The sequence below is a fragment of the Rhea americana genome, unplaced genomic scaffold (genome assembly GCF_003343005.1).
Source record: "Rhea americana isolate MKP2758 unplaced genomic scaffold, rheAme1 scaffold_23, whole genome shotgun sequence".
Taxonomy (NCBI): Eukaryota; Metazoa; Chordata; class Aves; order Rheiformes; family Rheidae; genus Rhea; species Rhea americana.
In genome coordinates this window covers 4,704,190-4,725,831 of record NW_028186346.1, presented here as the reverse complement: position 1 = coordinate 4,725,831, position 21,642 = coordinate 4,704,190, and the positions used below count along the sequence as shown (strand labels likewise).

Here is a 21,642-nt window from a genome sequence, read left to right as displayed (position 1 = left end):
AAAGCAGAAGTCTATCTGACWTCTGCGGTATCATTCAAAACACCTTGCCATACATTTCCCAAGCTGGACCAAAACAGGTAAGATCGCCTTCTTTTCCCTTTTTATCAATTTCTTACTTTGCTGTGGTCAGGACCTTGCAGAAATCTCATCCTGGGTGGCATGGTATGCCCCTGGTCATGAGCAATACATCAGTTTGAAGAAAAAAATCACAACATCTAGTGATTTCATCTTGAATTTCGATCATGGGACTGGTACATCAGAGCAGCCCTTCAGAATTAAGTTTCAGCATCTCCAAAACCACTACAGCTTTCCTTTTTTGCAATGATTTTCCAATACTATCCACCTGCTCAAAAACAAGGTGCCAGTCTCTGTCTGAGGAGATGCAAGTTAAGGAAGATGAATGATAATCAAATAGGACTTGCCTACCTGAGTCTCAGCTGTGTTTTGTTGTTTTTAATCTCAAAAATTCTAAAAATTTTGTTTAAAAATCTCTTCCTGTTCTCCGTCTGGTCTGACTGTTCTAATAGGAACATATGCCTTGTCTCTACTGGGCATTTACATCAGGAAGCTCCCTGTATCTGAGCATAACCCTGTCTTTTGCACTGATGATGCAGCCTTTAAGTRTAACAGCTTGGGAAGAACGGCTGACACTTGAGCTGAGAGAAAGCTACTTACACAAGGCCAACAGGGGAAAGAAAAAAAGAAGAAAAAAGAAAACATGCTCGAATGAAARAGGTACCACCTGTTGGAAAAATAAAGGAGTAGGTGGGCAGACCCAGAGAGAGTAAGCCTGTAGGAGCGGTGACCTGAGTTAATAGGGAGCGTGGGGGAGGAGTGGGCAGCAAGCAATTGCTCTAGTGTTCAAAATCCTAGTGATGGGATGAGTCAGAGATTCTGATTGAATTTTGCCTTCACTACGCCCACAGACTGATTATTATAAAGCTAAGGGAAGCATGGGTTGCTGCTCCCAGCACAGTGAGTTGGTGGGTATCCAAAGGACCCCTAAGTGCTTGAAAATCTGAAGAACATCTGCTAAATATTGCATCCAGCATTTCCTGCAGCTGTGACCAATCCGCCTAGCTGCACTTCTTCACATAAGCTCAGACTGGTAACCAAGTGGTGGTTGCATCTGAGGCAAAGGGGTACAAAAGACTACCCAGGAATACCATTAGTGAGCACTACTGGAGCTTCTGGAAGGAGCAAGCTCCAAGAGCTACCAGGATCTAGCAATGCCACTRCCCAGGAACTACTGGGAGTAATGTGGGTTCTCAGGACAACATGAGACAGGGATCATRATATATTTATATTTCATCCTTCAGCCAGTGTTCTTTAACTGCTTTTTCTTCCAGCTCTTACTGATCCTGTTGTTCATGCTTATCCCCAAGCCAGAAGRCAGGAGTAGRAAGCAGGACACACACCAGAGGACCTGCTCAGCAAGTTTCACCAYACACACACACAAAAAAACCCCACAGCAATAACTGCCAGTAAATATCCACTCACTCACTTAGTCATCATGGCTCAAAAGCAGCAYGAGTTGTGACAGGTCTCCACATGAGAGAGCCTGACTCCATGTGCTCGGATGATAGTGAGCCTCTGAAATTTAACTGCCCCACACTGGCAAGCAGGGTTCCCATGTCTTTAAAGGGAAGGAGGCACTAGCTATCTCCGTTAWCAGATGTCCAGCTTGGCTCCATTTTGTGAATACAATCAAGTTGAAATAAGGTGCCCAGTTTTAAAATCTGACATCTCTAGTAGTTACTGGGGATACTAGCAGCAGTCCGGGTATCTTCTCGCTCTCATATCTTGCTGCTGCTGATAGAGACACCCAGTATTTCCAGCAGAGAGAAACACTGTCTACACAACGAACTTCAACTGCTCTCTCCCTTTCTCTTCATTTCTGTCTGCTCACTGCAGAAACAGTGGTGACAGGTTAGGGCTTGCTCCTCCAAGTCGATCCTGATCCTTAACAGCCCTTGGCTGCGGTGCCTGACCCTTCAGCTTGGCGCCCAGTGGAGACCTGTACTCCCACCAGGGCACAGCCTGGCGGTTTGACGCCACAGGCTGCGGGGCTGAGTTAAGCCTCCCAACCTTGCTCCAAAGCAGGTGAGAAACACTCCTCTTGAAAGAGGGACAAATTCTAGCAAACAGCATGGCCACTTACTGCAGTGAATAAATGCCCAAGGCCTTTGTACACATGATGCTGAACACTGTGAGATGCATCAGTTTAAGGTTTATTTCACTTTTGTTTGACTTGCTCCCAACCAATTTAAGGGAAGCCAAGTTTATGCATTTTTAGGTGTGTCCAATACCGGTTTAGCTATTTGGTTTTAGAACACACTTTTAGTCAAGTCAGTACAGCCAGCACATAGACAGCTGTGCAAACTAAACTCAGGTAACTCAGAGATATTGAGGTGACTGAGTTGATCCAGAAAGAGATTCTCCTCTCCTAAACCCTACTAAATCTCAATTTACATTCAACTTTGATGGTTAAACTCATGGTTTCATGTTACATTTAATCCAGTTCTTTCCTTTTGTCTGGGTCAGTTCAAACAGTTGCATGGCTGCATGATCACTTGAACGAAGATAAAAAAATGTGGCTGGCCTAAGTGTGATGGGGATACAACACTGGATGTAACCATCTCTTCCAGCAGCAGCTGACAGTTGCATGAATTAAGTATAATGTGAAATATGACATAATTTCAAGCAACATCTAACTCCCAGCATTTTATTGTGAGCCAAAAAAATCCCACAGCCTGAAAAAGACACCATAAGGCACACCTGCTCCTGGAATAGTATTGCTATGGACTAAATTTTAAAACAGGGCAGCTTCTCTAATGAGACTTCCTTTGAACTCAGTGAAGAGAGTCAGGCTCCTTCCAGAGAAAAGTCAATGTGTGGTGGTGGGGGGGAATTAGATTCCTCCTTGGGACAATTCACAGCAGATTCTTTTCTGTTGTTCCAATACAAGAACTAGGAGATATCAAATGAAACCAGGAGGTTCAAAAGGAACAACAGAATTTGGTTTCCACGCAGCACATAACCAAGCTGTGGAACTCCTCGCTGCTGCAGGCTGCAGGTGCTGAGGGCGTACATGGTTCAAAAAGCGACTGGACAAATCTGGGGTAAAAATATGTCCACTGAGAGCTATTAAGTACAACCATATGGCGTCTGACTCTCAAACTCCTTAAGCAGTATAGGAGAGCACTCCAGGAAACTATTACATGTTTGTATACGGCTTCCTGCSTTCCCACTACTGGCCACTACTGGATCATCTGAGCTAAAATAGGGCTTGGTCTGGCCTAGCACAGCCACTGTTAATCTGAATACAGAGCGAGCCTATGGAGCCAAGTCTCAGAAAGCTAAAAGTGGCCTTCACTAACACTTTCTCTTTATGTCCACAGTTTGCTGCAATTCAGAAACTGGGAAGCCTCTGTCAGGTCTTCACACATCGTATGTAAACTTTCCAAAGCTTAAGTAAAAAATTAAAAAAAGATAAAAAAGGACATTCTGCCTTTTGTAATAACAATGCACTGATAGCTCGGAAGTGGGAGAGCTGAATTCTGAATCGTCCACCTGAAAGGTTTCAGTCTGCAGCTTCCACATCCCTGGAGCCTAAGGCTACTGAAAGCACAGCTTTCCCCCATCCTGCTGAAATTATGTCACTGGGCAGCAAAGGAGGCCAAACTCGCGGGGCCAGTAAGAAGAGATGATTCTGCAGCCCCGGAGGAAGGCTCTCGCCTGCTCCAGCCTCCAACCAGCCACAGGCAAAGCCTCTAAACTCGCCCTGTATTTGAACAGGGTGACACTACCCAACTGTGTGATGAGTAGGGATTCAGCCAACTAAAATGCTATGAACATTCATTTCAATGTTTTCTGGTACAGGCAAGTCTAGCCAATCCTCTCTGTCTGATGCTCATCTACAATTTGCCTCAGCTGTCTCAGCTGCAAAGTGAGAAGAGGTATCACCCACTTCAAAGTGCGACGCGATCCTGATTCCTTCACATTTGTTAATCATTTAGAGATCCACAAAAGAATCACAGAAATACAAACGACTGGTTAGTGCATCCTAACTGTGACACCAAACCCTTACAAACAGCCTGCTCAGTTTACAAAGACTTTTTTTTCTTTTGGACTAAAATCAAGTCCATCCTAAACAGCTTCTTTTCAGTTCCAGACATTTCAACAAAGTGGATGTTCCTAAAATTTCTTTTTTTCCTGGAACCCTTTTAACTCAGTAAACAGGTCTCTGTGTACAGTTTTCAATTACCTTTTATTCTGTAGAGCCAAATGAGACCAGATAGGCATATTCTTAAAAGGCTTTCATGAAAATGCAAATGAACAGTTCACACTAGTCTGCTGGCTCAATAAATAGAACAGCTCGAAGTATTTAGATGCTAGTAAATAGACTTAAAAAAATACAGAAAAACCCATCTGTGGATCTAAAGMAGCTTTCATTTTCTTGCTACTACCACAAAACTTGCAATGACAGTATCTTCAGAATACTTCCTCCCTTATCTATACTAGCTTAGACAACGTAATAGCTGACCTGGAGGAAGGGTATAAATCTTCGTCGGGGAAATTAGACGAGAATTTAAAACCCAGGTTTGCCTGTGAACATGAACAAGTCAGCCTCTAGTAAAACATATGTGACCATATCTTCTTACCTGCCAAACTTCCCCCTTCTTCTCCTAAACTTCACCATTCATTTTAATGTTTTTTGCTCAAATACTGCAAAAGGTTGCATGTTCTTGTCCACAGAGATCATACTGTATGTTAATATTCCTTTGAAAAGTTTTTGCTCTTCGAGTAATACTCAAAAGCAGGCCTGCTTATAGTGTTCAACTGGTAGGAATCTACATGCGTATTTAAAATTTTAAAAATTAAGCTACTTAAAGCAAGYAGGACGTATACAAGCATAAAAGGAGGAGTTCCTGAAATTCAAGCTTTTCAGTTAAACAAGCCCCTTCACAGCCCCTTTCCACAGCAGAAACACTGTAGCATTCAAATAGGAGCTTGAAATGAGAAACAAACAGCCCCAAAAAAGCTTCAGGAAAGGGTTTAAGGCTGCAGTGAGGCTCTGGCTCTAACGGTGCYTCCCTCAGCAGCTCACCGCTTTCCCTTCCACCAGCAGGGCTCTGGGCTTCATCACGAAAGACCTCCTTAATCCAYTTCAGGCAAAGGCAACCAGATTAGGTCAGAGCCACTTTCATCCRTACAGGAAGCTAACTTAGGCCACTTGCCTGGTACAATTTAGGGTGTTTATATGATCACATCAGCTGGCAGAGCTCAGGAGGTCTGCTGTTGATGCAGGGTATCAAATTGCTAGAAGCACTACTGTGATCATCTAATATATGCTCATCTTAAAAACAGGACTAGTCTACCCGCACTCTCCTCCTAATTCCCAGGAATACCCTGCTTAAGACAGACCAGGCTCTGTCCTTCACCAAAGGGTGAGAAACAAAACTCAAGTCACATCTCAGGAGCCTGTGCTACAGAACCCGCATCAACACATTTCTGGCAGGAGAAACCAAGTTCACAAGGCCTTAGCTATTTCTGTCTAGCCCAGAGCAACTGGCAGATGAAGGATATTTAGAGGCTAGACAGTCTTCAACAGTGAACATTTTGGATCCTCAACACTGTAATTAGTCCATTGGATTSTTGCAACTTCTGCTGGGTTTAAAGTCAACTATTGCCAAGAACAGGTATTCAGAGCCAAGAATCCTTTTCCAGTTAAAAGCAAACAGTGTCCATTAAATTCAGCTCATCCTATACTTGCAAAGGGCCGAGCTACTGATATACTACCTAGGAAAATGAGGAGTCCAACACAGGTGTGTTATTCCAGCAGCCTGGGTCCAAGGCCACAGCTGTATCATCGAAAGAGGCAACCCAGTGCCCTGCCGGCCCCACGCAGACACTCCTGCTACACAGCTTTTCTMCAGTGTGTCAGTGGCGACTGCAACTGCACTAATTTAGTTTTAACTGCAATCACTTTCCCAGCCTGGTGCACTGCACACACAGGAAGGCGGTGGGGGCAGCACAGAGGAGGATGTGGCAGGTGGGACCAGCTCTTGCTAACATAGAGCAAYCACGAGTCAGAGTAAAGATGCTTCCAGTCCTTTGGCTGTCTCATCCATCTGGTGGACACTGATACCATGCTCTCTCATACATCCTGGAAAACTGGAAAGAAGAGGAGTGTTCACAACATGTTCCTTCCCAGAACAGCAATTTGGATGACCAGTATTTAAAGGACAGCATCTCAGAGGGCCATCCTTTGCATGCRACTGACTTCTTATTGAGCTGCAATAACTACTAGGCACCATCAAAATGCAACACATACCTCAGAGTAACAAATTTCTTTCTTTTCTCTAGACAGAAAGATATTGTTCAAGAAACTCAACTTTCTCATTGTGATTTATTTTTACAGCAGGTACACAATCAAGATAGTAAAAGTGCTCAGTCTTCAAAGCTAGATGTTATGTAAATAAACTCTAAATCATTGCCTCCACTGATACATGGCTCAGTGTTCAGGAAGGAAAACATTTCTTGTTTTTTTTTAATTAAATGCTGATTTTATCTATAATTCTAGACTATTCTGTTTATTTACATAAAATGTTATCCYGCTTGTTGAATACCAAACTGTTATCCTGAACCTATCTGATTACCAGCAGTATTTTACAAAGCTACAGATCAAATAAATTTACCTGACTAATGACAGAAATCTCTCAACTGGCAGTATAAACAAACGGAGCTAACCAAGCACAATCTTGGTGTACACGCACCAATTTGCAAACACCCTCTGCAGCACAACAAAGCTAATGGATGTGAGGATGCTAGTTGAAATAGCCAAGAGCCATGCACTTACAATGATTCCTAAAAGCTCTTTAGGAACTAAAGGGTCAGGTAACACGTAAATGCAAGGCTGTGACTCACGCTCACCTGCAAAGAGCTGTGGCAGCTGAAGACATTATCATCCCTTCATTGGGTTGCGCTCTGCCTGCAGCAAGAGTCAGTGGAAAGAAACCTGTACCTCCAGCTCTGCTGCTGCAGGCCACAACTTGGCATTTTAGTATAATCCTGTCTTTAATGGTAAGTTAAGCAAATACACCCAACAACAACACAGAACATCAGAGGTACAGGTGCACGTTCCCTCCTGCTGACCACTACGAGGGTGCAGACGTGAAGCAGAGGGGCAGGACGGAGCTGCGCGACTTCAGCCACCGAAGGAAGATTTGACAGAGCAAACCTGTCACAGCTGATATCYGACCGCACTAGAACAAAACATGCTTGTTTATTTTAACTACATTTTTGAAATGACTTCAGACTTCTCTCCRTTGAGCAGTAACACAGCTTGTCAGTAAATTATCCTTGGAGATCCYTTAGGATCTCTCTTCACTGTATTTAGCTCAGGCTATGACTCAAGTTTTGATTCTCAGATGATTCTCAGCCCTGTGCAAGAGTCCCCAGCTCAGARTACCCTGCTCTGAGCTAGCAGCAGYGTCAGGGAAAGGGCGATGAACTTGGCGCGCCACAGATATCAGGGCGCACGGGGCAGCACACTGGCACACGCTGCCGCTCGTGCCGCGAAGACACARGAGCTCAAGTTACAGCAACCCAGGCGCCCTGGACCCATCGCTGGCAGCAGCGCCCGCTGGGGCTCAGCTGGCCACGACCCTCCCAGACGGGTCCTGCTCGTTGGAACGGAAACAGCTTCGTGCGCTAAAACTAGACGAGTGTTGCTGCAAAGACTGATGCAACAAGGTCAGGTTTGTAAAATCCTCCTCCCCCCCGCCAAATAGGAGGAGACATGCACAAACTCAAAGCACTGGGATTTGGGTTGGTTGGGGGATTTTTTCCTAATTTTATTTTGCTTACACGCGTCACAGCATAGTAGTTCTGAACTGAGAAATTAAGACGATGGCTTTAGTAGTGCTTTGCTTTCCACTGAGTTTTTGTTTAAAATCTTTTTTTGGTAAGGAATCATAAATGGGTAATCAAGAGATTTCCCTCATAGYAATCCTTTGCATCCAAGGTTACAGGTAGGAACCATAAATTTTTCAATTATGGTTCAGGTTTGATGTCAGCAGTGAAGGATTAAGCCATGGTCTGGATGATTCTGAATCTTACAATTAAATAAACAAAGGAAAAAAAATCTTAGTTCAAAATTAAAAATTTTTAGGCAGCCTATGAAGGCTCAAGAAGTATTTTACACTGGTTAAAAACTACATTTAAACAACTTTTACTGAGTTGTTTATATTTCGTAAAAGCTACTTATTGCCTGTTTGCTGCAGATGCTAAGCTGCCCATTTAAAAAAAGAATCCCATTGGCAGRTGACCCTATATACTACACCATCTACAAAGAACCAGTTACCGTTTATCATGCAGTAATCCATGGATTAAGGTCATTAATAGCACTTGATGACATATTGTAATGACTCTAAAGGGGTCATTTGGGTTTGAAGRATGTACAGAATATACACCCATCACAAACACTTCCCCAGAGTTATTTTCTTCTTCCAGATCTTCAACATAAGACAACACACAAGAAAAAGATGCTTAGTAAGAGAAAGACGCCTCCTACAATATTGCCATGGCACAAAAAATATACATATAATAATAAAAATAAATGAACATTTTCAAATAAAATAAAAGTTTCTTCTCATTCACACCAATGTTTTCACAAGTATAATAAAAGAGTTCTTGGTGTGTAATTGAAATTTTGTTCTTCAGAGCTAACTTTAAAAAGCAAGCCAAGACATTCTGTCATGCCCAAAATACAAAGCCACTACTGAAACTTCAAAAATAAAATCTGAAATGCTTAAGTTTTCCCTTTAATTACTTAGCTTAGTTATTTTTTCCCTTCTGTTTTACATGAGAATACATGTATCATTATAGAAAACATTGTTTACACCCTAAATCCCATAGGGTTATTAACCTTCTTGTTCTGCAGTRTATCCCACATTTGTGCAAAACTTAGATTAATTTTATAAAGTATGTTTGACACCATTAACAAGTTGGGAAAAGCTGACGCCAAATCAACATAATAGCTAAATTTCCTCCAGAGGAAACAATCTTGCACTCTGTTCTAAATCTACTATCTGCACTGCAAATATATATAATTAGTAATGTTATTCATTTATCTGATATTCCACAATACCAAGAATGAAAATAATGTTTTGTCAAAATTGAAGTAATGACCAAATTTTCTTACTCTGTGGATTTAAATAACAGAATCTGTACTCTTAACACAATTTGCTTCATTATCACGTTGACAATGGCCAAGTATTTAAGCCACCATGTATTTTCATTTGTAGTGAAACAATGATAATTCATGAAGTGTACTCTAGTGAATGCAATGGTCATACCAACTGTAAACAAYCCTATATTCCACAGTCGGAGGCAATTTTTGCAAACAACATACAAGCACCGGAAAAGAGAATCCTCAGTAATCTTTTCCAAGATTCAATAAAAAAAGTTAACACAAACAGCATTTCTATTAATATACATATTACTAGAACAAGTCACTTTTTGATTAAYCAATTTGAGTTTTAACTCATAATTTCATTTTTTACTTTTAATACATTATCCTTTTCATTACACATGCAATTTTCTTCCTTACCTTTAAGGAATCAAAGCAGGCAATAACTCTTCCATTTTCAACCTGGCAACTTTTAGGAGGATGTGCAAATTTGCATTCTTCATCAGAGCGTGAACAAGTTCCCCTCTGAAATTGTCTGCACACTTCTAACGTTAGCCATTTTGTATCTCTTACAGGAGCAACATTCAAAGCCATGATGAAAAGCTGATTTAAATGCTGCAAATTGCTGTCAAGTGCCAAAGAGATTTCCAAAAAAACACTGATGGGGGGAAAGGGAGAAAARGGGGGAAAAAATAACCAGAAAAATAATTCCAATAGGACAGGAAGTGTTCGTTTTTTGTTTTTYAAAGTGTTGGGGGAGGATTAAGAATGTCCAACACACACAAAGCAAAAAATGCAGAGAAAGTTTATCAGCAAGCAGTCACCTGATTGATGAATCATTAAGTCCCACTTGTAGACTTTTGGCTGAAAAGAACCATGCTCAGTAGCATTTCTGTCTGTAAAACGTCTGGGCCTGTTGATTGTGTCACTGACCCTCCAGTTTTAAGGAAAGGTTCTTCAGTGCAATGGCACTCCTCGAGAGCACAGTAATCCCTTGCTGATCACTCGCTGGTACTGATTACACAAGAAAAGCAACGCAGTCATTTGCTTGTGTCCCAGTAATAATTTTTTCTTCTTCGTCGCCTTCCTTCTACATAGAAGTCTGCTTCACATCGATGAATTGGCAAACCAAGACAGTTGAGGTATCTTCTGCCACGTGCAAGGTCAAGGCAATGTCTAGCTGGCAAGGACAGTACTTGCAAACACAGGCGCTGCAGTCCTCTCTCGTAAAAGTGACTTCACAAAGGCACTTTTTAAATCACCAACCTGACAAAACAAATACAATATCAGTTCACATTCAACTTATTTCAATCAACATTATGGAATCTATCATCACTTCTTATCAGAAATGATAAACACGCTGCCAATGCTTACTTGTATTCCTTTCTCCAAACCAAATCAGCCTCCTTCATGAAGTTATGCGCGACAAGGGAATAACCAGTTGAAACACGTATTGCAGTAATACTCTAGGCAGCAATCCAAAAGTTCGGAATGATTTAAATAGATGAATGTGGCAGACACAATAATTAGGCATGCTGGTTGTGAAACAATTCAATCTAATGTGCTTAGTCTCCAAAACAATATACAAGTTTCCATTAATTTATCATTTGGCCCTTTAGATTGTGTTATTGCAATATAAACTGTTATTTGTTCCCTCTTAGAAGGAAGATAGTATTCTGTTTGCATTTCCCGCATCTCTCCCTCTCTCTTACTCAAGGGAGGAAAAAAGAAAGGAAAAAAAAAAGAACAAAAGGAAAAAGGCCATCTCAAAATTACAAGAAAACCCTTTCCTTGTCCAGAAACGATAATTAGTTTCCTTGTTAAACTAAAGGCTGTTTTTGGAAGGCTTCATGAAAGGCCACCTTCCTAAGCCATCATTTTCTGATGAGTTCTTCCTAATGTGCAGAATCCTCTTCTGAATTTTTCTTTGATTAAATTGGCTTTCATGCCTCTTTACAAATGCACAGTTCATCATCAAAATCTTGGACTTTCGAATATGGAACTTAAACTATTTGGGGACTATAAAATATTGTAGGTATTTTATAGTCCCCAAATAGTTTAATTTCCATGTTAAATTCTACAGGTAGAAAAAATAAAGGGTTAGATATTACATATGATCTTTAATAAATGACTMTTTTAAATGCAAAGCACGAAACCACAGTCATGGTGTTTCCTTCCTTCTATTCAGCTTGTAAAGAACACAAACTTCACTTTGCAGATACCAGCCAGAAGCAGCTGATGGATTATTTTTATACAAGAATAATGAAAAGGGGATGATTGGAATAAGTGATTTTTAAAATGTACCAATAAAAATAGCTCCAAGCACATTGTTGGCTTTCCCATGCCAGAAAAATTACCATTCTGTGCTTGGATTCATCTGGTTTAATTAAAGTCAGTATTGTCAGTAATGTGAGTAAGCATTACTTGCACAGAGTTTCAGGAACAGTTCTGACTTCTAGGTCTTCACCACATCAAACAGCTCTTCTATTACTTAGCAATGCTACCAGAAAAAGTTTTACTGTGASACTGATACCTACAACAAACTTTGCTACTACTAGCACAAATAAAGGTCATACAACACTTACTGCTCAGAAATTTAGTTTCAAGGCCAGTGTGCAGTCTAGACCACACTTAGCTAGCTGCACYTCCACCTTTGGCAAGCTGCAATTTTAAAACAATTCTACACAATGGTAATATAATACAGTATGCAAATTAAATATTCCTTTCATTAATTATTCCTTTGATGTAGTCCCACAGCATTGATGAAGAACAGAGTTAAACTGAAAGTTTACACAGAGGTGAGAAAATACTTCTAAATGCTTAAAAGCAAAGGGGGGGGAACAGAAGAAGGGAGGAAAAAAAAAGAATAAAAGCCTTTCCAGAAGAGTTTCTTGGGCTGATGATTTAGCTGGCTAAATGAAAAAGAGTCTCCCCGAAGCCACTCATTCAAATTCAGAACCATCAGCAATGGTTTTCAGAAGTCTATGTAGGAGATGTAAATTTTTCTTAAAATTTCAGTCTAGGTTATACTGCATACTGTGTTAAAAAAAAAACCCACACAAATAATAATACTTTGCTGCACTGTATACCACCATAGCTGACAAAGTCATTTCTCAAATAGTAGGTGTAAAGGCTGATGAAAAATAGACGTTACATATCATGACACAGCAAACACTATACACTTTAAAAAAATATAGGAGGAGAAGGAAAAACTGAGGAAAATTCTGCAAGGAATAAAAAAGGAACATGACATGCAGAAAGAGCTCAAGAGAAGGAAAACACAGAAGCAAAAAACAAAGTGAAATGGCTGCTTATGGAAGAGGAAGGGAGAGGCTTCATGGGAAAATGAGATGTGYGGAAAAAGATGGAAGTGAACGCTGGGGGAGAAAAGGAATTTTAGAAGGAAGCGAGAAGAGAATAAGGTTATATGGGAAAATGCAGTGTTTTGGTAAAGAGATGGAAGGAAACAAGGCAAAAGCAGCATGGGACTATATAAGAATATACAATAATAAAAAGCCTCTATAAAATGCCAAAGCACAGKGCATTATTAATGTCACAGCTAACTCAGACCTTATGTGTTGCAAAATCCACCTATGTGGAGAAGATGGGGGCCTCTAGCAAGTGTAAACTCTGTTTTTCTTTTCACTGGTTCCAACTTAGATTTGCCCCATCTATCAGGCAATTGCCCTCCTTCAAACAAACCAAAGCAAATCTCTAGCAGCCTAGTGCACTTGGCACCAAGGGAGCCCCTTACCCAGGCAGAAGGGTTTGCTTTGGGGTTTGTCTGGGGTTCTTGCTTAGGTTTTGTTCTCGTTGGTTTTCATGAATCCAACTCTCTGGGCAAAACAAYTCAACCTTCCACCCACCACTGCAATGAGAACAAACTACCAAAGCTTATACATAGACAACTGAGATGCAAAACTGGTGGCAAAGCTGCAAAAAATGTTAAATGATACAGTTACACAAACTAATTTTTTAACAACTGTTACTGCTTATTTTCAGTCTCTCACGCACTTGGATCAATCAAATTGATCCAGAATATATCCACAAATGTAGTTTTCCATACAGCAACTGAATAAATTCATTTGAAAACACTGTTTAGCTTTAGACCTCCACCTTTCATTTCTTCTGGGCATAATCCTAGAAAGGCAGAGAGCAGCAGGTGCTTTTGCCAATCTCATGTTCCCCTGMGATACCAGGGAAGAACCTGTGTTTGAATCCAGATCATCTTTGTGTTATGTTTTAAACCACAGAATCCTTTTTCCTTTTCCAAGTAGACATATTCCAGTGCACTTAAATATATTCTTTTCTGATAAACATTTTCCCTTTAACTTTTAAATAAGGCAAAACACATAGGCATTAGGAACCCCCAGAAAAGGTTCTAACTCAGAGAAACATTAAGTAGCCACATGGGAGTTTCTAGTGAGCACAAAGCCTTATCCTCTCATAAAAGAGTGGATCTCTTAATTGGAGATACTAGAAAATAGCAGCTCTTGCTATATAAAAGATATGGGCTGCTTTGGTCCAATAGTTTTACTTATCACACAGTTTATGTAGTGAAGTGGATCTGTATAATGGAGAAGCTGAGACTTCTTYGATGCAGTCTGTTCACGCTTCAGCACATAATCACAGTAAGGTCGCAAMAACTTTTTCAGTCTAAGAACGAACTGAACCGAGGATCAAAAAGCCACCTCTGCAGATGACAACTTCCAGGAAAGGAGCAGTCTTATGCAGGTCCCAAAACAGATCACTACTGAAACCATTAATTTCAAAAAGAATTATAATTTTCTACTGAGAATTAAGTGCTCCATAATATTCACCAAATGAAAATTTTCAATAAGTGATTCAGGCTCTATTTATTGATCCCATTGTCAAAGTTTATCAACATGATCCATTTATTTTTCTTTACATATATATACCTATATATGTGTATATACACACRCAACAAACAAGAATTGAAAGTTAGGAAATGCCCAGCTGTACTTAAGCAGCATTGCATAAGTTTAAAGTAAAAGACCACAAACATTCTTTTCCAGTGGACCAGAAAAGATTTGCTAAATATACTAAATAAGCTCTATTGTTTACAGTGGTCTGATTTAAAATTAAAGGATAAAAACAATACAAAAACACCTACCCCACTGTGTCGTGAAACCAAGCTGACCTTCCCTTGGGTCACTAGCAGGGCCCGTTGACCTTCAGCATAGCTRTCTGCTGCCCAAACTCACACTGTAAGTGCCTGCAGCAACTATTTTCAGTGTGGAGTAGCCCTGAAGCTGGGATGAGAGACAGATTTTGGCATGGGTTTCATAGCCATTCACTAGCACAGGTAAAAYGGGATGGGCTCCAATACAGAAGATCAAGCTAACCTATCTAACAACCATCCCCTCTTGCATCACACTTTATTAATCCAGGCAGCCAAGAAATCCTGCATGCATTCTGAAAAACAGGAGGTGTAAATCCTCAAGTACAAGTTACATAGCCTTGTACTTCAGCTCATCTCCTCACTCCCAGCCAGTCRCTTTCTGTACCGGTTCATGCTCTTATCTTCTTCCACATGCAGGGAAGGCAGATACCCATCTCTTSAGCCTTGCTCACAGGAAGCGCCAAGGAGGAACAAGGCAACCTCTGAACATGCAGCTTAGGCTTAACCCTGAGATGGCTTTGCCCTGTGAAGTTGTCTTGCTCACCATCCGGGGAACCTACGCAATTCAGATACCCAGCTTAACTCATTAAATGCCTGARGTTAGGTGGGATAAAACTGATCCTCAGGACCTATCCGACCTGCAGTCCCCAACACTGACCTTAGCGTTCGCAATCCACAGTCATACAGAATTCTAGTTGCGGCAAACAGCCCTGGTGTGCTGAATACTCAACACCACCAGAATGTCTTTAGAACTTAAGTTCTCAAAAACAGCATGCACATAGTGTGATTTTTTCAGATTTTTGGCTTAGTCAAATACAGTAACTTGCTTAAGAGGCCCGAAGTCRTATCTCTAACTGCAGGGAAATTTTATTGCCAAATTCCAAGTTCTTGATCTCAAGCAGGTTGCTATCGCAACTTTTACATGCTTACATACCCAAACACAAAATTATTTCGGTTACTTCCTCAGAATTGCACCCTTAGCCCTAAATTCACTTTAGAAATAATTTTTAAGAAACAAATAAAAAATAAACCTAGACATCAGTAGACATCAGGCACATCAGATTTCAGGCTGATATTTTAAGGTGGTTGCTAGAAGTTATTAGCAGCTGAAAACACACACTCTTGTAACAAAAACTGTTGGACATTCTTAACCATAGGAATCGCCTAGGTTCAGGACCTAGCAACCACAGCTTTAACAGAGGATAACCTTATCAACGGTTCCAGGTCCTCATGAGTCTGATGTTCAGCAAGCTCCACACATCTGGTCTGAGGATAAACTAAACTCTGACGGTCCAACCATTCCCTCCCATCAACAAGTTACTACTTCTGGGTCAGTGACCTTGCTCAGGATGGCACTGTAACAGGCAATATAGGACAAAATACGATTCCCACATGCCCCAGGACATCCCCTGAAATGGAAACACAGTGACTAGCCAATGTGCCAAGCTCCACGGACACATCTTCAGATCGCTGGCAAGGAGTCAAGCTTTCAGGAATCACAGCGCCACGTGATCCTTCTGAACACTTTTTCCAACAGCTACYGTTCTCGCTGGTCTTTGGTTTCGGTACTGACGCTGGGAAGTCGGGTCATGCGCTAGGCAAAGGCCCTCGGGTGGGCCAAGGCATGGGAAGGCTGGTGCGGGGCCAGCAGCGGCTCCGGGGCCATGAGAGGCTCCCAGGCAGCTCCTGGCGAGTCCCAAACACAGCAGGAGCCACGAGCTCTCTGCCTTGTGCAAAGCCACAATCCTGCTGATCAGCAGCATCTCACTCCTCTGGTAATGGCTTCTGCGAACCCCTGAATACTACCTACCGGAATACTTTATAGACTCCTGTCGAAGACCCTCCCTCCCTTTCCGAACCTTGCTAATCCTTCAGCAGCTCACCATAACCACGAAGGAAACTTGCTTTGCAGCACACTACATTTATAGCCAAAACCTAGTGGAAAGATTCCCAATATAAATCTAATGCATAGGGATTCCTCCATATAAAGCAGAACTAGGCCACATTAAATACCTCAGATGTTCTCTATGAAAATACAGACGGTCAAAGACTGACAACTACTGAGCGTGCCCCTTCATCCTTAAGGTAAATTTCTAAAATAACAAAGGCCAAAGGAAAAGACATCCAAATCCCACTAAATCACACTTACTGGCACTGCACAGCAGATTCCAGTTTCAAAGCCCTTAGGAGACTGACATTTCGACRGGGCACTGGCAGGTAGTTCAGTCCAAAAGACAGTTCTTGGTTTTTCAATTAAAGCTCACCGCTGCATTCTTTAAAAAGTATAATTATTTTTCATTCTTTGTGCTTGAAACYGCATTCAAGGCCTCAAAATTGAATAGTAGCTGTGTATCAAATGGCCACAACCACACGAGCGCACTCCGGCACCATTTTAAATCCCACCTACCTGCCAGTGCCTTGTCTCCCCCAGCCCTGTTTGCGCTTGCCCTTCTTTGGGCTCTGCCCAGAAGCTCAGCAGAGGAGGGCTGCAGTTTGATCGTAAGCTAAAGCTGGGCATAAAGCTCCTCTTACCAAATCATTACACCACACCCCAGCGATATGACAGCATGTCGGTCCCATATTTGAACCGGTAGAGTAGGTTATACATTAATAATTTTGGAAAAGTTAATTCTGTTCCAAGCTGTTTTCTGACAGATCACCCGCTGTCCATTCATCTCAGCTCAGAGTTACGCTGGCTCACTCACGATCCTTCTCTCCAAGTCCAGAATAAAGCCCACACAGAACCACAGAGTGGCCACCAACCCTGCTGGCTAACTTGACAGAAGCGTGACCGCRTGGCCATGTCTCACACCTGGTGAAGCACACAGCAGACCTGAAGGCCAAGGACCACAAACCACACGCTGAAGCGATCTCCGTTCCCTCCTCTGCACTCGGGCTGTCCTTCCTACTGCGGCACGTCTTATTCTTTGTTGCACGCTCCTGTAATGTGGGGAATCTCTAAAATAACCTAAATTCACCTCAATTACTCCCTATCCCTGGAAAGCAAGGCTGACTCTGAGTCATCTCACACTATTATAAGCCTCACTGCAAAATCCTCTGCTAGCCAATACAGAGAAGATCTTACTTCAAAAGATGCTAAAGTGGATGAAAAAAAAGTTGGTTTGCAGACAAATAATATGACAGTTGGCATGCTCCTTAATCACATTTGAATAAGTTACATTCTTAAAGACTGACCATGCAAGAAGATTTCTCTGTGCTAGATAAGCTTTTCTCACTTTGCCAGCCTACCAGATTAGGAAATAGAGACCAGAAAGTGATATGACAAAACTGAGGTATCGCTCATCAGTGAATACAATGCCAGTTTTGTATTCTTCTCCTAAACCAATTTCTAACCTTTTTTTTTTAAACATATAACCCAATATTAAGAGCATTTAGCGAAACTAGACAGTGTATGGTAGAGTGTAACAATGTCTTTCTGCATAGGTCAGTAAAATTTCACAGGACAGTTGAGTTTGGAAGGGATCGCTGCAGATCAGCTAGTCCAAACCCCCTAATTTGAGTACTGAACACAGAATGAGGCCGCTAGCTCTTCCCTGAACTATTGTGAACTCACAAAAATAATACCTTTGGATGGGGAATAAGCTGACATGCCCCAAGAAAGTGATTAAAAAAAATGGGATATCACAAAAAAAAAATCCCCTATATTCAGGAAACCAAAGAAAACAAAAGACTCATGAAACATCATCTGCTCTTCCATGGCAAATATGAATGGAAAACCATAACATTCCTAGGAAAAAATACTCAATTATAGTGAAAAGCAATGAATGCTTTCTCTTTAATAAATTAAAAATGAAATTTGTGAACATTTCTTTAATCATTTATTTACTTATTTAAGACTGAAAGCAGACTTCATTTTTCACTGAATAAATTGTTACTGCTCAAGAGAGGAAGAAAACAGAAAAATTTGATCAGAGCAGCTACAGAGTAGTTTGAACAAGTGCGCAGGCGCCATAAATACTAGAATTTTATTCTCAGTCTTTTTATTAATTTGACCTGAACTCTACTGAATTCAAGTCTCTGGACTGGACCTTCAAAAAAAAAAAAAAAAAAAAAAAAAAGTTATTTCTTTGCCTGACTTAGAGATAACTATTGCAACATCTTTGTTATACAACCAGAGATGGACGCTTTAGTCAAGTATAATTCAAATGAATAATTTACTGAGAGTTAATTTTAACCACTTTAGCTAAGATGACAGAAGTCCAGGGACAGGTTAGAAAATACAGGTCTGTTTTATTTGAACTAAGCGTGATCTACAAATAATCAGTTTTGCTAAATGCGCAATATTCTGTTTGCCAAAATCGCTAATCTGAGATGTTGATCCTTTTGCTTCTCTAACCGCGGTTCAGGTTTTTTAGTATGTTCCATGCTATTTACAGTAGAGCAATGAGCTTACTCAGAAAATCTACCGGTTTACTTTAAAGCTGGCTTTACAATATAATAGCACTAATGTCCTTTGTCCTCTGGGAAATAGGTGAGGAAAGTGTACCATCAACCGTGAAACAACAAATACGGCTCAGGACCTTTTCAGCGATACATCATACTACACTGGGAATGGACCGTGAAATATTTGAAGTTCAAGTCTGTAGATGACTGGAACCCCAAAGAATATTTGCTAACATCAGAGCGCTTAGCAGTCATGCTGATAAAACTAATGCTCATTATACTTCAGTTAAAATGCAGAAAACAGATTTTTCTCCTTCTAGCAAACATTTTTTGGGGCTTTTACAATAATTTTCATCCTACTCCACTGCACCTTCTACTCTTTTTCTTGATCTGTATCTTCTCTTCGTCAATAACTTAAACATGTTCTCAATTCAAAAGAAAACTGATTTAATTCTCTAGGTTTTTGAATTTCATATATAAAATTCTGCTCCAACCTTGACAAGAGGGCTGAAGTAATTTTTGTTACTGTACTTCTGTGAACTTAGTTAATCATGCCCAGCAGCAATGATGCATCACTTGGCCTCCTATGGACAATGTTTTGCTTTTGGCAGAGTGTACCATGCAATATCTATTAATCAAGACAAATTCCCCAAAGGGGGGAACCCCAGTACATTAGAAGGTCCACCCAGCTGTGGACCTGCATTGTATTTTTCAGGAGTCTAAAAATATTTATACAAAAGTATGTTTATGTGCTCTATATTTTTTCTAGCCCTGGACAGGCATACAGAGACATGCTCATGACATGATGTCATGACTGTTTTCACCTGCCAAAGCACCAATAACATGTTATTACAAAGGAGCAGAATTTAAAAGGGCTTACACTGCTGTTGAGTCTCTATTTTCTCTACTCCAGTTTTACACTACGCCTAGGAAACAGAATCCTTACAAAAGCTTTTATTCACGTGACAAACAGTATCTCCTCCCAGCGAAAGCCAGGAGGAAAGCAAGATCCAAATAAACCATGACTCCAGGTAAATTAAGACATGCTAAACTCGCAAGCTGAAAATATGTTCAAGACTGCCAGTAACATTGTTAATAACGTATTCCAGTAAATTACCCAGCTCTGGGAAGTTGCACAGCACGTCCAAACAAAGCTCCTGAGGAGCGTACAGCAAGAGAACTATCTAATGCTATTAACTCTGACTATGTCTTAAGTACTAAATCCATCCTGATAAAGAAACAGACTCTCCACAAGAAGCAGCAGAGCTCTGAAACAGAGTACGTGCATTTCTGTGCCATTTTTCCCATTTACATTTTAACTGAGGACAGCACGCTGAAGTATGTTTGTAAGAATAACTTCAGCAGTTAAGCCAGAAGACCTTCTACCCCGTATCCTGTCTCCAGCAGGGGCCAATATCAGATGCCTACAGAAAAATATGAGAACGGAGCAAGCAGAGCATGGTAATTTCTGTGAATATTCTCCTAGCCTCCAGGAATATGCGACTGATATCTTTGTATTTAATAGGTCTCACCGGATTTTCCTTACATGGATTTGCCCAGCACCTTTTTGAACACTGCTCTGTGAGAAGAGGCTTTCATCAGCACGTGCCTGGGAAGTGGATACTAGGAGGGAGTAACTGGTTTTGAATCACTGACAAGAGACTGGACCCATGAGAGAGGAGAGTGGGTATGAAGGAAACACTTAAAGACTTCTGCTGTTTACAAATCCGTGCGAGGCTCCAGTGTAGCCAGGGAGTAACTAAGTGACTGACTAAAAAACTCCTTTGCTAAGTCTATACTGTTGTTTTTGCTTATTACCATGAATGAGTTGCAAAGCGAGAGAGAGAGAAAGATCCCCTTTTGCCTCCAACGAAGGCGCAGCTTTGAGAAGCGTGTTTTTAAAACCTCCCCCGGCACTCCAGGGCGCATTAGGCAGGAGGACGCACAGAAGCAACACCTTCACGACCCTGCGGGTGGTCACACCAAGCTGAACCTGCCAGCGGGCCCTGAAGACCCAGGGCTGCGCACAGGCTTTGGGCTATGCCAGACCCTACGTGTTTCACAACCACCTCAAACACATTTTGGAAGGAGCAACTCATCACGACCGCAAAGCGTTTTAGCGCAGGCGAAAAATCACACCTTTAGCGGCTCAGCTTCTCAGAGGGTTGCCCCAGCGAGCCTTCACCAGGGCCCGTGGTACCACAAGTACTCAGCTGCCCTTTCTGCCTGCATTATGGGCACACACGCTGTTTTACAACAGTTGAAAAGATGGTGATCTAACTTTAATTTAGCCTATGAATGTCAGGTTGTTAAGACTGCAACCACGTACCTTCACCAGCAACTCTTCCACATCTTTTTAAAATACTGAAAACTCGTCCTTTATATGACAAGAGCAGAAATTTTCCTACTAAAAGCCATTTTTCAAAGCTCCTTCCTAGTCAAGGAAAAAACAAGAATTTTGGGGGCTTTTCTTAATACCTGAAAAACAGCTATTAAATAGGTTCATTGGTCTCTTCTAAAGATAGCCTGCTTTTTGTTTGGAATAGAAAAACTCTGCCCTCCTTTATTTTTTGGTCCTCCAGGGTGAATAAAAATAATATCCAATCATGCCCACTGTGGAGATGACAGTAAAAGACTCTTTCATTTCAAAATTCATGTCATTTATTTGTCTACAAGAAACCATTTAAAACTTCTGAGGCTATGCATATTACATTAGATGACACATAACAGAAATTTACTCTCCCTGGAATACAATAGATCTGCACTACGCGGACCCCTATTTTGTTAACAAATATCTATCACGAGTTCAAGAAAATAATTCTTTTCCTCAAAAACAGTGTTTTTGCAACTGACAGCAAATAAGGAGAATGCCCTTTCTCAAACTAGTTGCAAATTCTGG

General features: G+C 41.1%; 1 protein-coding gene across 3 annotated transcripts in view; it reads right to left on the bottom strand.

The window, feature by feature from the left end:
- MBNL2 (muscleblind like splicing regulator 2) overlaps positions 1–21,642 on the bottom strand; it is a 97,654-nt gene that overhangs the window by 63,083 nt on the left and 12,929 nt on the right. For 2 of the 3 annotated variants that reach the window (XM_085305967.1, XM_085305969.1), the window contains exon 2: positions 9,617–10,462. In XM_085305967.1, the coding sequence (XP_085162093.1) occupies positions 9,617–9,790 (174 nt within the window). In that variant the 5' untranslated portion in view covers positions 9,791–10,462. Of the gene's footprint in view, positions 1–9,616; positions 10,463–14,330; positions 14,349–21,642 lie in introns of those variants that run through there. The other variant, XM_085305968.1, reaches the window with a different exon arrangement.